Source organism: Macrotis lagotis, chromosome X, assembly GCF_037893015.1.
Source record: "Macrotis lagotis isolate mMagLag1 chromosome X, bilby.v1.9.chrom.fasta, whole genome shotgun sequence".
Classification (NCBI taxonomy): Eukaryota; Metazoa; Chordata; class Mammalia; order Peramelemorphia; family Peramelidae; genus Macrotis; species Macrotis lagotis.
This window is the reverse complement of record NC_133666.1, coordinates 476,977,070-476,992,337: the sequence shown is the minus strand read 5'-3', so window position 1 is coordinate 476,992,337 and position 15,268 is coordinate 476,977,070. Positions and strand designations below refer to the sequence as shown.

Below are 15,268 nucleotides of genomic sequence, written 5' to 3'. Positions count from 1 at the left end.
TTTCTCAGGGTTATACAGTAAGTATCCGAATCTAGATTTGAACTCAAGTCTAATTGACTCCTAGATATCACTAATGAGAGAGAGAGAGAGAGAGAGAGAGAGAGAGAGACAAACAGAGACATAGTAGAGAGAGATACAGAGAGACACAGAGACAGAGACAAACAGAGACAGAGAGAGACATAGAGACAGAGAGAGAGACACAGGAGGCTGGGAGAGAGATTGAGACAGAAAGACAGAGAGAAGAAAGGAAGAAAAAATCTTCAAAAAAGCTTATATCTTATTTATAGAAATAAGAAACATAAATAACTATACAATTATAAAAATAAATTTAAGATAATTGGGGGAAATGGGAGATTTAATGTCTTTTCTGAGGGAAAACAAGAAGATAGTGTGACTGGTCAAGAGTACATGAAGGTTAATGAATGATAAATTTCAACATCTATTTTGGAGACAGATTGTGAATGACAGTAAGTGCTAAAAATAAAAGAACTTGTAAATAAATGGTCCTACAGATAACAGTGGGTCACTGGAGTTATTGAGAAACAGAATGGGACTGTTAGGACTATGCTTTAGACATACCAATTTGGCAACTGTGAACAGAATAGAGTAGGGAGAGATGAGGCAGGGTGATCAATTCAGAACTTATTGCAATATACTAGATGAGAGATGGAGGCATGAATTAAGGTGGTGACTATGCCAATGGAGAGAATGGAACCCATGGGGAAATTACTGTGGCAACAGAACAGACCTGGCAAATGCTTTCATTGAGAGTCTGAAAGAAAGAGGAGCCAAGGACTAAGGAGTCAAGGACTGAAATATCCAGTACCATTAATTAATCTAGAGGAATTTGGAAAAAATTTGATGGGGGGATGGGAGCAAAATAACTAATTCTGTTTTGAATCTGTTTCGTTTGAGAAGCTTGTTGGAAATCCAGTGAAAATGAATGAAGAATAGGAGAAAGACTAGGACTTAACTCCTGTTTTTTCAGTGTGTTGTAAGTAGTTTTTGTAGGATTCCTATGAAAGAACCTAATTTCACAGTAGCAGATTTTTTTTTCAGTCAAAAAAGTAGCATTCTTTATCAAATTCATGCCTTCATACGAACTTGATACTCCACAGATAACTATAGGCCCCATCAATTCTACTTCCTTTACAATCAAACTTTTCATTGAGTCTGCTCTATGATCTGTGGAGGTCTGGGCTTCAAGTTCTGAAACTAGGAAAAAGTATTCACATCAATTTTTCAGGTGTAGGAAGGATAAATCCACATGAACTTGGAAACCTAAGTGCTCAGCCAGAGCAACTATCCCATACAAAAAATGCCTAATTTCATGTCTGGGGTCCCTAACCCATTTACAGATGCAGCGAACATAGATAGCTGATAGTGATTTAATTTTTAAAAATTCTGAACATAAGAAGGTGGAAAACTTTTTTTTCCCATAGCCATAGACATACAGAACACCAAAACTGTGATTATGGGAGTAAAATGAAGATGTTGAGGGAAGGAAAGCTCTGAAAGTCTATAAGGGTTGTTTCTAAATAAACCAAGTGAAATTTACAGGGAGACACTAGTTCATTGTGCAAAAGTCCTGGAAATAAAAATGACTTATATTTGGTAAGATGACAAAGATATACCAGGGAAGCAAAATTAAATGTCTGAGTTTGAATTTACATGTCAGAAAATACCAGGTTCTGATTAAGCCATACTATTTGCAAACATTTAGGAACTAAAACTGAATACAACCCATGGGATTTTTTTTTTCCATTTTACTTTTTAGGTTTTTTTGGCAAGTCTTTCGGGTTAAGTGGCTTGCCCAAGGCCACACAGCTAGGTAATTATTAAGTATCTGAGGCCAAATTTGAACTCCAGGGCTTGTGCTCTATCCACTGCTCAATCTGGCTGCCCCAATACATGGGAGTTTTAAGTCAATAAACAAACTGGAGGTTTCTCCATAATCTGAAATAAAGTTAAATAATTGCATAAGCATTTTTAAAATATAAAGTGTTATGAATATGTATAGCAATATTTTCATCATTTAAAGCTTCTTGTCTTTTTGGTTTTTGGTCAACATAGAAGTGATTTTTTAAAAAAAAAGTAATGTATTTGTTTTTATTGTAGCATTGGTTAGTATTAAGACTAAAATCTTACAGACAGATATCTCACAGATGAATTAAGAGAACAAAGATTACCAATTGAGTCCTGACTGGAGTGACTTGTCTCAACCACTAATTAACTTTATGCCTTTGGTTAAGTTTTATAAACTTTATAAACCAAATCACAGGCTGACGCAATTCAGGGAAAATAACTATAAAATTTATGTTACCTGAAGAATATGGATTGAGTTAATGGTGAGATTTAAGCAATTTATTTACCTGATTTTGTTGTGGTTGTGGTTGTTTTTACCAAGGACTTCTGAGCACTTTTTATTCAAAAGCAAAACAAACAAACAAAACAACCTCCAAAACAAGGATTCAACTTCTAATTTTTTTCTCTTAATTCAGAGAACCTGTGATTTAGAGTTTTATTACTTCATTTGTTTTCCTATCTGATTACTTTCTACTGTTCTACTCTTAGAATAAGCTCAATTTAATTTCAATTTAAACAAAACTTTAATTTAGGAATGCCTATATTTGTTTAAGAATTTGTCTCAAACTTTAGACTATAAACTTTATACTATAAATGAAATATAAAGAAATTATTTTTCCCTTTTATGTTTGTTTTGTTAGAGTCATAGGATACTGCTTTAATTTTACATTTTTATGGCTTTATTGTGATCTGAGTTTTTGAAAAATCAGTAATTAAGAGATAAAGTAACATAAATATGTTCACATGCAAGAAAAGCAAATCTAAGTCCATCCAACATCTCTCACATCTCTCTGCTTTTGCATAGGGTCATTCTCTCTATATATAGGAATGGATTAGTTATTATTTAAAAGGACAAATTATTGGGATACTATTGCATTCTCCAACCATTATGATTAACCGAGTTATCTATTACATTGTATAACAGATTTAACCAGTTATTATGATACTGAGTGAACCTTTGATCAAGTTCATACTTTGATAAATATGATCTTGTTTTTGTCTTTAATTCCATGACTATTCCATTTATACTTATTAATTTAATCCTACAAGAAAATAACACCATGTATAAAATATACCCTGATTCTTCTCATTGATTTACAGAAGTTGCAATTGCTAGAATTTAAATAAAACTTTACTGATCAGACGATATTTGTAAAGAAATTTTAAAGGGAAAAATGAAATGGTGGGTTTTCAATAGGCAGATAAGGCATATATAGTAATCTGAAAATAAACAGCTGTGAGAAGTTAAATAGTTTTTAAAAGTCATTTTAAAATGTGAACCATTTATCTTCAGCTGTTTTATAAGATGAAATTGATATAATTCCTCATGAATTTTACTTTAAATGTGTCACTGGAGGCTGCTCAGCTTTAATATAATTTATCTAAATTTGATGTGCCTAAACAATTAACTTTGTGTTTCTTAGTGATATAACACAACTGAGTGTAATATTCATGTTAATTCCCCAAGTAAAACTAAAAGTAAATAGTATGGAACATAGCCAAGTACACTAATTGTGCCCTTGGCCCTACTCTGTCTATTGTGCTAGGAAGGAAAAATGTGAAATATCTCTGGTACCTACCTAATAAGGTCAGGACACAGGCAAGTATTGCTATAAGGGCTCCCGTGCTAAGCCCTGCTGGTAAAATGTAAGCCTCTGCATTGCATGTTTGAGCTATGCCATCTGCATCACAGTCACAAACTCGGATAGTGAGAGTATTGGTACTGCTAAGGGAAGGAGAACCACTGTCCACGATGAAAATTGGCAAATAGTAAACAGATTGTTCTTGTCTCCGGAATCCATTTCTCCTGGTGAGTATTGAGGCAGTGTTATCTAGGATTAAGAAAAAGACAGGTATAAGGCATGATCTTTGATGGAATAAGATACCAACCAGAATAGGCTTTCCCTTACTCTTGATTAACTGTGTGTTGTGTTCTCTTTCTTAAAGGGATCAGCTTCTTAAATGAATCATGAAGATGATGTCTCTTAGGTTTAGATTTCATATGCACTTGAAATTTGCTTGTTTTAAAGGCTTGAGAGATGCACTTCCATTTATCAGTTAGATTTTAATACAATGATTTATATAGAAGAAATCTAAATCATTTATCCACTGATTTATGCATGAAAAATTATTTAGTAATATAAATTAGAAAATATCTATACTATTTCTTATATTAAAATGGCACAATATCCTCCCATGTTTGTTAGAACACATTAGGAAGGCAAATAATATTTCCTGTTGCACTTTCTTCAGTTCAAAAATCTTCTGTGGCTTTCCACTTCTTACCAAAAATAAAACAAAACAAAATAACATGAACTTCTTAGCCTAGGATAATTTCTATCCCCTTAATAATCTGCTTCTTGCCTAATTCCTAGCATAACAATATTCCTCTTAATGCAACACATGGCATATAATTAGGATGGACTACTTGTTTCCCTGTCTGCTAATCCTAAATACCTCATGTCTGGAAGGCATCCATCCCATTTTAGTTTTGCCCTACTCAAATTCTCCTCTTCCTTCAAAATCCAGATTAGCTCCCACTTACTACATAATTATTTCCTCACTATCAGCTACCTCTCATGCTGCTTTCATTATTTTCTTGAAATCAATACCCTATTCACTCTAAGAAGTGATCTCTCCTTCCTAAAAATGTAAGATCATATTTTATTCCTTACTTTTTCTACAGTATTTATGACTTACTTCTTTAGAATAGGAACTATGCTGTTTATCCTCTTTCTATGATACCCAATATAGTAGTACTTAGTAAATGTTTGAATGTAATATTCTAAAATGCCAGAGAAGTGTCTCTAATTCATCAAAGTGTATCTTCTTAAATTTTCCACTGATTATGATCAACAGCTTTTATATACTACTAAACCAGATATTTGAAAAAGATAAATGGGATAATGAAAATTTTATTTTTTAATTAAATATACTTATAAATTTATAAGCACCTAAGAGAGGAATTTTTTGATTACTGCCATATTTAGAAAATATTAAGCAGTCACTAAGTCAACAAACAATTATAATACCCTTACTATTTAAGTAAGCACAGAAGGCAAACAAAGGCATAAATATAGTTCTGTCCCTTTAGGTCCTCATATACTCTCATTCTAATGGAGAAAATAAGTAAATAATTAGGTACCAAAAAAAGATATTTGAAGAGTAGCTATGGGGTAACTTCAGAAGGGAAGATGCTAAAACCTGAGGAGGGGTGTAGGTACAGGGAAATCTAATGAAAATTGGATTTGAACTGTTACTTGAAGGAAGTTAGGTAAATTAAGAGCTAGAGGTGCCAAGGGAGGGCATGCTAGGCCTGGTGGGGAACAAACATTGAAAGGCCTGAAGAAAGAAGGTGGAGTGCCACATGTAAGAAATAGCTAGGGTAACTGATCTTAGAGGGTTTGAAAGGGAGTAAAATTTAGAAATCCTGGAAAGATAGAAAGATGTAAGTCTATGAATGCCAAAGAGCAAGCTTTATTTTTGAAATACTAGGAAGCCACCAATGCTTACTGAGAAAGGAGTGACATTCCCATCCCTGTTTAGCAATGGAGGGAGGTTTGCAATTGGTAGAGAGACCTGAGGCAAGGAGATCAATTACATGTCTATTGCAATAGCTCAGGCAAAAGTAGGTGAGGATCTGATGTAGGGTAGTAACTTTGTGAGTGAAAAAAAAGGAGGAATATATGACATTTTGTTTAGATAGAAATGACAAAGTTTTATAGCAGATTGGATATGTGAGATATGTGTGAAGAGTCAAGGAAGACCTAGATGACTAGGAGGATGAAGGTGACCTTGACAATAATCTGGAAACTCAATGCTTTGGAAAATAATGGGAAGTTTAGCAACTATAATTAGGGAATGGCTGAACAAAGGATAATATGTGTATGTAATGGAATTTTAATTATTAGTCAAAAGAACTAACAAAAAGCAAAAAGGACAGGTTCAGAGAATATCAAGAAGACTTATAGTATGAGGAAAATGAAGAGAAAAAATGAGCAAAACTAGAAGAATTTATACAATGATATTAGAGAAAGATAACTTTGATTATAGAGAAAGGTAAATTTGAAAGATTAATCTTTGACCAATGTAGTGATGACTCGATGAGGCTAGAGGCCAGAAGACATCATGTTCTACCATCTCTTGCCATAAAAATAATGGACATAAAAAATCATAATGAGGCATATATTTTGCCAGTGTGGAAATTTGTTTTGCCAGAATATACATATTTATTGCATTTTATTTTTCATTTTTTACTATTGTTCCTCTGTGGGAAAGAGAAAAAGATAATAAATGTTTACAAAAAATTGAAAATATTGTTAAAAATGATAGAAGATCAAAAGAATTTCTGCAAGGTTTTTGGGGGGGCAAGAGAAAGGGGAAGACAATAAATTGTATTTGGAATTTTGAGTCTATTATTTTTATAGGACATTTAACTTGAGATTTGGTAATGGGAACTTGGAGATTAGGTCTGAATTTATAGATAGGTATTCATCATTATAGTACATGATAATTGAACTCATGGGAACTGATGAGATCACCAGGTGAGATAGGATAGAGGTAAAAAAAGTTTATTCTAGGCCAGAGATAGTTCCACAACAGGGAGCTTTGATAGTGCATGTATATAACATGGATGAAGAATGAACATAGAAGTCTAGAAAAGGGGCAGGAGACATAAAGGAAGAGAGCCAGGAGAAGGCAATGTCATAAAAACCCATAGAGTTTATGTCCAGGAGGAAAGTATGATCATAATTGTTATATACTATAGAGGTTAAGAAGGATGAAGCTTGGTGCAGTGTATAGAGCACCGGCCCTGGAGTCAGGAATACCTGAGTTCAAATCCGGCCTCAGACACTTAATAATTGCCTAGCTGTTTGACCTTGGGCAAGTCACTTAATTCCATTGCCTTGCAAAAAAATAACCCCAAAACCATAAAAAAGAAGGATGCAGCTAGAGAAATGATCATTTGATTTGGTCATTAAGAAATCACTTTACTAACTATTATGTGCAAGTGCAGTTGAATGAAGTAGTTGAAGACAGATTGGAGAGGATTTAGAAAAGAGGAAGTATAGATAATTTCTTATAGAATTTAACTTCAAAGTAATAAATATGGTGATAACTAATAAGGATGGTAGGATTAAGTATGAGTTTTATAGGAACTGAAGATATATTGACATAAGGAGAGACTGAAGACAAGAGTAAGGATGATTATATGGTCAATCTGCTGAAGAAGATGCAGGGTAAGGAGATCTAAGATGATTTGGGGTTTAGCTTTGGCAAGAAAACCTTCTATTTAAATGAGATCAGAGTGAAGGTTAAGATAGTGACCAAAATTGTCTAAGTAACATGAGATGAGATTAAGAAGGTAAGGTAAGTAGGAGCTCTTGGCAAATTACTTAATTTTGAAATAAATTATCAAACTGCTGAGGACCACAAGAACAGTCTTCTCATATTCACATCTGTCCTCAGATATTAGCTGTGCGACTTTGGGCAATTCACTTGGTCATTTAACCTTGTTTGCTTCATCTATCAATGAACTGGAGAAGAAAATGACAAACTAAACTCTTGTATCTTTGCCAAGAAAATCCAACTGGATCACAAAAGATCAGAAATGACTGAAAAATTATAACAAGGAGGACCTCAACTGAGAGTGCATGGGGAGGGAATATTTTTTGAGTTTTCAGATATGAAATTTGGAACAGATATTAGGATAGTGAATCAATCTAGGAATGACAGAATGATTGCCTTGTTTTTTTGATATTCAGTCTTTTCAGTTGTGTTCAACTTTTTTGTGGCATCATTTGCAGTTTTCTTGGTAAAGATACTGGAGTGGTTTCCTGTTTCCTTCTCCAGATCATTTTACAGATGAGGAAACTGATACAGAAGGGTTAAGTGACTTGTCCAGGTCACACAGTTAGAGAGTATTTGAGGCCAGATTTAAAATCAGGAAGATGAATCTTTCTGACTCCAGGCTTGAACTCTATCCACTATGCCACCTTTCTGCTCTTCTATTGAGTTCAGATTACATAAATTTGTCCTGAATCCTGTATGCACTAAGCAGTAATTTCCTCTAGTTCAGTTAAACAGCACATGAATAGGGACAAAGGAGGCAGATTATGAGATTTGACAATGCATTACTGATGATTGGATAGGAATTCAAGTATACATGATAACATTCAGCTAATGTTTGAGAAAAAAACCCTAGAAAGAATAGTCAGGACACAGGTGTCATGTGAGAAAGAAGAGAAAGAATAAATGATTTCATTTTTCCCTAGACTCATATGATTGAGTTTTTTCTTTAGGATCAGGTTGGATTTGGCTCTTGAAATGATTGAATGCAGACTAGGTTCAGAGATTTAGAAATGGAAGGCAATTTACAGATCCTTTAGTTAAATCCAGTCAAACTGAATCTGAAGACTTAAGGTTCAGAGTATATGTGAATTCCCATAGGCAGACAGAAATCAAAAAGTAGTTATTAAGACAAAATAAGTACTAGTCTGTGGTTAATGCTTTACTAATATTAGCTTATTTGATCCTTCCAACAATTCTAGATGGTTGGTTAGGCTGCTGTGCAAAAGGAGGCAAAGAGGTGCCCATATGGTGAGAGTCCAAGACTAGATTTGAATTCAGACCTGATTGACTCCCAAGATCAGCACACTATCTATTGGGTCACATAGCTGGCCCTAGTGCCAGGATCACAAAGCAGACAATTCACATTACTTGCTCAGGCTCCTTCTACTGTCTGTGATTCTCAATTCTCCGAATGTTTTACCTTTACTGTACTTGTTTAATTTACCACCATTAGCTCATACCAATCCTGGCTCCAAATTCTCAACTTCTTCCTTCAGGCAATGAACTCTTGTCCCTTATGCTCTTGTCCTTCCTAACCCAGTTGAGAATTTGTGCTAAAGCAATAGTGACACTGATATTGTATTAAAAAGATTAGCATATATAAATATTATTTTATCATATGGATGTTGGGTCATATGTGATGGTATTCTTTGAATATATGTTAACTAACAACCTATAGAATTTATTGGCTATGAAATCATGATAAATTCTAACTATTTTAGTTAAAAATGCTCAAGGGGGAATAAGCATGAATGTTATCAATTTTACTGACATTTTAAGATACACTGGCTTATTTTACTCTCAAAGGTAGTTCCCCCCACCCACAATCTATACAGTGGTAATAATTCCTTAATGAATGAGTGAAATGAAATCCATTCTGTTTCAAATTTCATCAAGAAAAATGGTAGGCTCACTGGTGATTGTAGAACATTTATTACCTGTCATTACATAAGGCAGGAAAAACACAGTTTGATTTTCAGATCCCATCTGCCTGGTTCTCTATACCCCCCCCCCCGTATATGTGTATATGTCTTTGTGTGTGTGTGTGTGTGTGTGTGTGTGTGTGTGTGTGTGTGGATACACACACAATTTTCTAAGGAAGATATAGAAAGAATAAATATGTAACCTTTAATGGATATAATTTACATTTTAAAATTAGTATGCATTTTAACAACTGTTCAGGTGTATTAATATTTGTATAAATCACAAATATGTGAATATGTGTGCCTCTTACCAACAACTATCAAATGGCATTAAAGTATCCTCATGTGCATATTGTACTATTTAAATATGGATTTTAAAGCTGGATTGTCTTACACAGTAATAGGAAAAACAAAAATTAACATGGATATTTATGAGAAGTATAGAAGTACAATACATGACAAGGACTCTTGTTGACTAGAGTATTGGCCATAAAATATATATATATATATATATATATATATATATATATATATATGTGGCTAAAATGATTTAAAATTTTAATTAAAAATTTAATTTTATAGAAATAATAGTGTACACTTATAGAATATTTTGCTTATCTCATTCATTTGATCCTGGCAATAATTCAAATGAGTTAGTAATATGCAAATATTATTATTCATGTTTCAGAGCCAAAGAAATAAGCTCTAAGCCTCAGAGTCAGGACTTAAAATTAGTTGATTGAACTCTAGATCTGTGGTTTTTATAGTGAATCATATAAACCCTTCCTCTAATCATGCCTATCATGTTCTAGAAACAAGAATCAAGACTATCTGAAGATTCAAAGACTTGCATGGGTCTAGCAAGACAATCTCTTCCTGTTTATCCCTATTTCGTTTAAGAAAGATCACTTCCAGAAGAAGCAGTAGCAAAGTGCCAACAAACCTATGCAGACATGTATGCCATGGATTTATAAGAGCTCTGTTATCTACCAAGAAAAATGTGATAAGCAGTGTCTCACCTGGTGACAACAGCTTTCTCACATTTAAAAAGGTATTTAGAAATCAGTTATGTATAGAGTTTCTTAATACCAAAATTAGGCCAGGGAATAAGATAAAGACCTCAGAGAACATCATCTTCCTTCTTTCCTGATAAAAACAAAATGAAGTCTATATGAAAGATAAAACTAAATTGAAGAAGGTAAATACTCTAGCCTATATAGTGCACTTGGGTAGTGGTAGAAATTAGAGGTACTTACAAGGTCACTTTCCTGAGAGAACTCAACAAAATACATTTCTATGATTTTTGATTTCCCCTCTCCTCCCTAAAAAATGATTTGGATATAAAATCTAAACCAAAAGTATAGTGTATGTCTGGAATCTAATGCTGGATGAGAACATCCATCATAGTATACATTATCCCTTCTATTAGTTGCAAATCCCTTATTTCTTGCCAAGAAATAAATATACTGAATACAAATCAACGTAAGAACACATTCTAGTAGATGTGAACCAGCTGATTAAAAGCACAAAGATATGTTTTCTCTAAAACTTCTTCTAAATAAATGATGTAATGATTTAAAAGGAATACCATAATCACTGTATAAATTTTAAATTTAAAAAAACAAAGAAGGCACGGAACAAAGCATAAAACCTTAGGAAGGCAGTCAACTGGTATCCAATTTTAAAGCTAATTTAGATAAAGAGCTTGATGTATAAAAATTGAAGCACGTCACTTGGAGGTTAAAAAAAAAGGAGAAAATGGTTTGACCTCCCACTCTTTCACTTGAGGCTTAAAATGATTTAAACAACAGCTTCTTCTTCATGACAGCTAATCCATAGATAAAAATTACTTGAGGGGCTCATTGCCCTTTAATTAATGTCCTTGTGGCAAAAAAAAATAATAATCCATGTAGCTCATAATCAGCAATACTGAGCTAAACAACAAGGGTCTATTCAATAAATATTCACCTGCTGAATTCAGTGGTAACTGTCACTCAATCTTACCTTTGTTGTCCTTTAAAGAAAAATTGTGATTATTTGCTGCATCAGCTGTTAAGCTGAAGTAAAATTGGTGACCATTGGATGGCTCATCTTTATCAACTGCACTTATTTTCTGGATAATCTAGAAAGAAATAATTGGAAGCATGAAAAAAAGCACAATTACTAGGCAAATATATAAATGATGTATCAAATATATGTGTCGTCTTGAAGCAAGATTTTATAGTGATATTAGTAGTCCTAAAATTGTAGGATGCAGCATACTAATGTTTTCTGATTTTTTCTAAGTGTGCTGTCAAATTCCTTCTCATTTCCTAGAATTCCCCATTCTATAGCCCCCCTGTCCCCTGCTACACATAGCTATCTATTGTTCCCTGCTTTGTAGGAAAACTGGTGTACCTCCTCTGCTGAGAGTTGTGAGTTAAGTTTAGAAAGAAACAGGGCGGAGTGTGGGAAGAGAAGGAAAGGAAGAGGAATCCTTAGGCTTAGGTAATGGCTGCTAAAGAATCTTTTTTTTTTTTCCCCAAATAAAAATCTGCAGTAATTTCTCACAAAATAACTGTGTTATGAGCAAAAAAGGAAAAAAAAACAGAACCACTAAATTCTTATTTTCTGTGGGTAAAATTTTACAGAGCCAATTGTGGAAATAAAGGAGTATCATAAATTAAAATTATCAGAAGTAAGTTTATTTTCAAATTTTTCCATGGATTTATTATTATTATTATTATTATTATTATCATTTTAAAATATAACAAAAATAATGCTAGTAAACCTTTATTATATAAATTATATATTATAGATACATATAGCACAATACAGATGTGAAAATCAAATTGAGATCAATTGTATTTGACATTTATATATGAATACTTCATATTTTAAGTATGATTTGTATACTTAAAATCTGCTAGATAGAGTATGGGATAAAACCTTTTTGTAAGGAAATCTGAGACATATAAGCCTTTAGTAAGGCATTCATAATTTTACATATTTCTTCCTAAAGAATTTTCACCATCTACAATAGATCAAGATTTGAAGATTACTTTTTTTTTTAGGTTTTTTGCACAGGCAAATGGGGTTAAGTGGCTTGCCCAAGGCCACACAGCTAGGTAATTGTTAAGTGTCTGAGGCTGGATTTGATCTCAGGTACTCCTGACTTCAGGGCCAGTGCTCTATCTACTTTGCTACCTAGCCGCCCCTGTAGATTACTTTCATGTTAGCTTATGTTCTACCTAAAAATTGTTAGGAATTGATGAAATAAGAGTTGTGGTTCATTTTAAAAATTTTAGGAATTCCAAAGGAACAACAACATGCTTTTAAGAGAAATGAATTCACTTAGGGTTGTGCTTAAAATAATTCATACCTGACCAGGTTGGGCATTTTCACAGACAGTCGTCTCATAATCCATGGCAAATTCAGGGGCATTATCATTGATGTCCAATATCGTGATGGCCACATAGCCTCGTCCTATTTGAGATGGATTCTCTAGATCAAAAAGAAAAGCTTCCTGTAAAATATTCATTTGGTAAACATGTCTATTACACTATTGTTTGAAACACATAGATTAAAAGTTAAAAGAAATGATATCCTAAATATCATTTATCTCATGTCCAAGATATAACTTTAATAATAATAAAGTGTGGCCAAAATAAAATACAGAATTAGATTCTGAGAGAAGTAATAGACAAGACCATACATCAAGTTAGGAAGGTCAGTTCAGATTCCACTTTAGAAAGTTACTCAATAAGTACCTTACTTTACCTTAGGTAAGTCATTTAACTTTTGTCTTATCTTTTGTTTCCTCTTTTTTTTAAATGGGGGGTGTTTGTTTGAATGTTCTCTGAGGGACCTTTCAATTTCCTATTTTTATAATATTTAATTTGTGATCTTCTGGCTTTGTCTTGGCTCTCTGAACTTCAAAGTCACACCACAGTTACTTGCTCATCCTGGAAATTCCCTAAATACTTGTGATTATCTTGCCTTAGAACATCAGGCCTTACCAGGCCTGGTAAGTTATTCCGTGGGCCTCTATTTTGAGGAGGGACCTACATGGACAAGCTTTCATTCACTCTCCAACCCACTCCAATTCTGACTTTCCTCACTTTAAAACCATACCAGTTACCTCATACCTCTCTTCCTGTGGCCCACCCCCATACCTTACTCCATTTTTAGCTCCCTTTTATGTGTTGTCTTATAAAATTAGAATATAAGTTCCTTGAAGCCTGAGACTTTTGTTTTTACTTTTATTTGTATTTCCAGAACTTACTAAATAGCTGGCACATAAGTTGTACATTCTTCCTCTCTCCCTCCCTTCCTCCTTCCCTTTCTTCATTCCTTCATTTCTTTTAGTTTTATTTTTTAAGTGACTTGGCCAGCAGCTCCTGAGAAGAATATGTTGCATAATCCTAATATTTCAGTTTCATTAGAAAGAAAACATCATCAATAAAGTTCATTAATTTTCTTGTAATATTTTATCTTGGGGATTTGAGAATGGGTATTGAAAAGGAAATCCTCCAGGTTTTCTAGGATTCTATCCTTCAACAACAAAAAATTTGACAAGTTTGCTTTATTATTTAGAGGACAAGATCCTGATTATATAAAAATAAAGCCTGTTCATTTCTATTTACCAAGCAAAAATATTTTATTTATTGCTATACAAAGTATTTATGCTGAATAAAACATGTATTTCCTTGGAATGTTGCAAATACTTTCCACAAAATATTTTTCTTAAAACTGAAATTTAAAATGTGTTTTATGTAACGTGACTCAAAGTTTTCCTGCTGTTTCAAATTAATATTTCAAAGCTATTTTCTTCACATGCAAATTTTGGGATAGTTTTACTGGAAATGTATTTTCTACTAATCAATGGAGATGGACACACTCAATGCATACTTATTTTTTTATTTTTATTTTTTTAATTTTTAAGACAGTGAGTTTAAATATTTTCCCAATGTCACACAGCTAGACAATTATTATGTGTCTGAGACCACATTTGAACTCAGATCTTCCTGACTCCAGGGCCAGTGCTCTATTCACTTTGCCACCTAGTGCCACTGCATCATCTAGTTGCCCTTCACTGAATCCTTATGCATGATGTGTTCTTGCTTCTAATTCAATCAACTAATCTTTTTGATAAAACTGTAGTATGCAGTATACTTAAGTATATTTAAGGATGTGTATGTGAATTTAGACTTGCTTAATATCATCAGTGAAATCAAAATGAAAACTCCTTCCATGAATGAAGACTGGCAACTTGTCTATAATATAGTCATAGTTTTTACAGGAAGTCTTTCCTTTCCATAATAATTTCCAAATTATCCTATGTGTCTGTCTGTGTCTGTATGTGTATAATGTATATATACGTACATAGCTATTAGCATATTCCCTTTGTTTACATGTTGTATGTATGGAGTATAAGCTGAGGGCAGGGACTGTCTTTTGTCTCTTTTTGAAGTACCCAATAAATATTGATTGATTACCAATTGCTTCATAGCTGTTTTGGACAGTGAGAGGTACAATGAACTCTTATGAAATTAGATCTAATAGATGTCAGATGTAGGAGTCTAGAGCTTGTTCTTTATCCATTATACTAAATTGCCTCTCTGAAAATTAGGATAGAAAGATAGATTGATAGATACTTGGTAGATTAGATAAATAAAGAGAATAAGAGAGAAAGAGAGATATTGGCACAGATATAAATACAACATACATACACATATAATTTTTTAAAAATTGCAGCCTAATATGAAAATAACTCCATAAGCCACACACAAAAATGCATCTTATCAAAATGCAGTCACATTTCATAGATTATCTTCTTAAATATTGTAATATTAAAATCAGAAAATAAATTATTAAAGAATGTTGGGACATTTTCAAGTTTTGAGTAAAGTGAGAAATTACAATTAATA

General features: G+C 33.2%; 1 protein-coding gene across 1 annotated transcript in view; it reads right to left on the bottom strand.

Annotated features, from left to right (window-relative positions):
* CDH7 (cadherin 7) overlaps nucleotides 1–15,268 on the bottom strand; it is a 193,393-nt gene that overhangs the window by 16,314 nt on the left and 161,811 nt on the right. The window contains exons 9-11 of the mRNA XM_074200451.1: nucleotides 12,721–12,842; nucleotides 11,364–11,481; nucleotides 3,666–3,917 (exon numbers count right to left, since the gene is read on the bottom strand). Coding sequence (XP_074056552.1) covers nucleotides 3,666–3,917; nucleotides 11,364–11,481; nucleotides 12,721–12,842 — 492 coding nt within the window. The remainder of the gene's footprint in view (nucleotides 1–3,665; nucleotides 3,918–11,363; nucleotides 11,482–12,720; nucleotides 12,843–15,268) is intronic.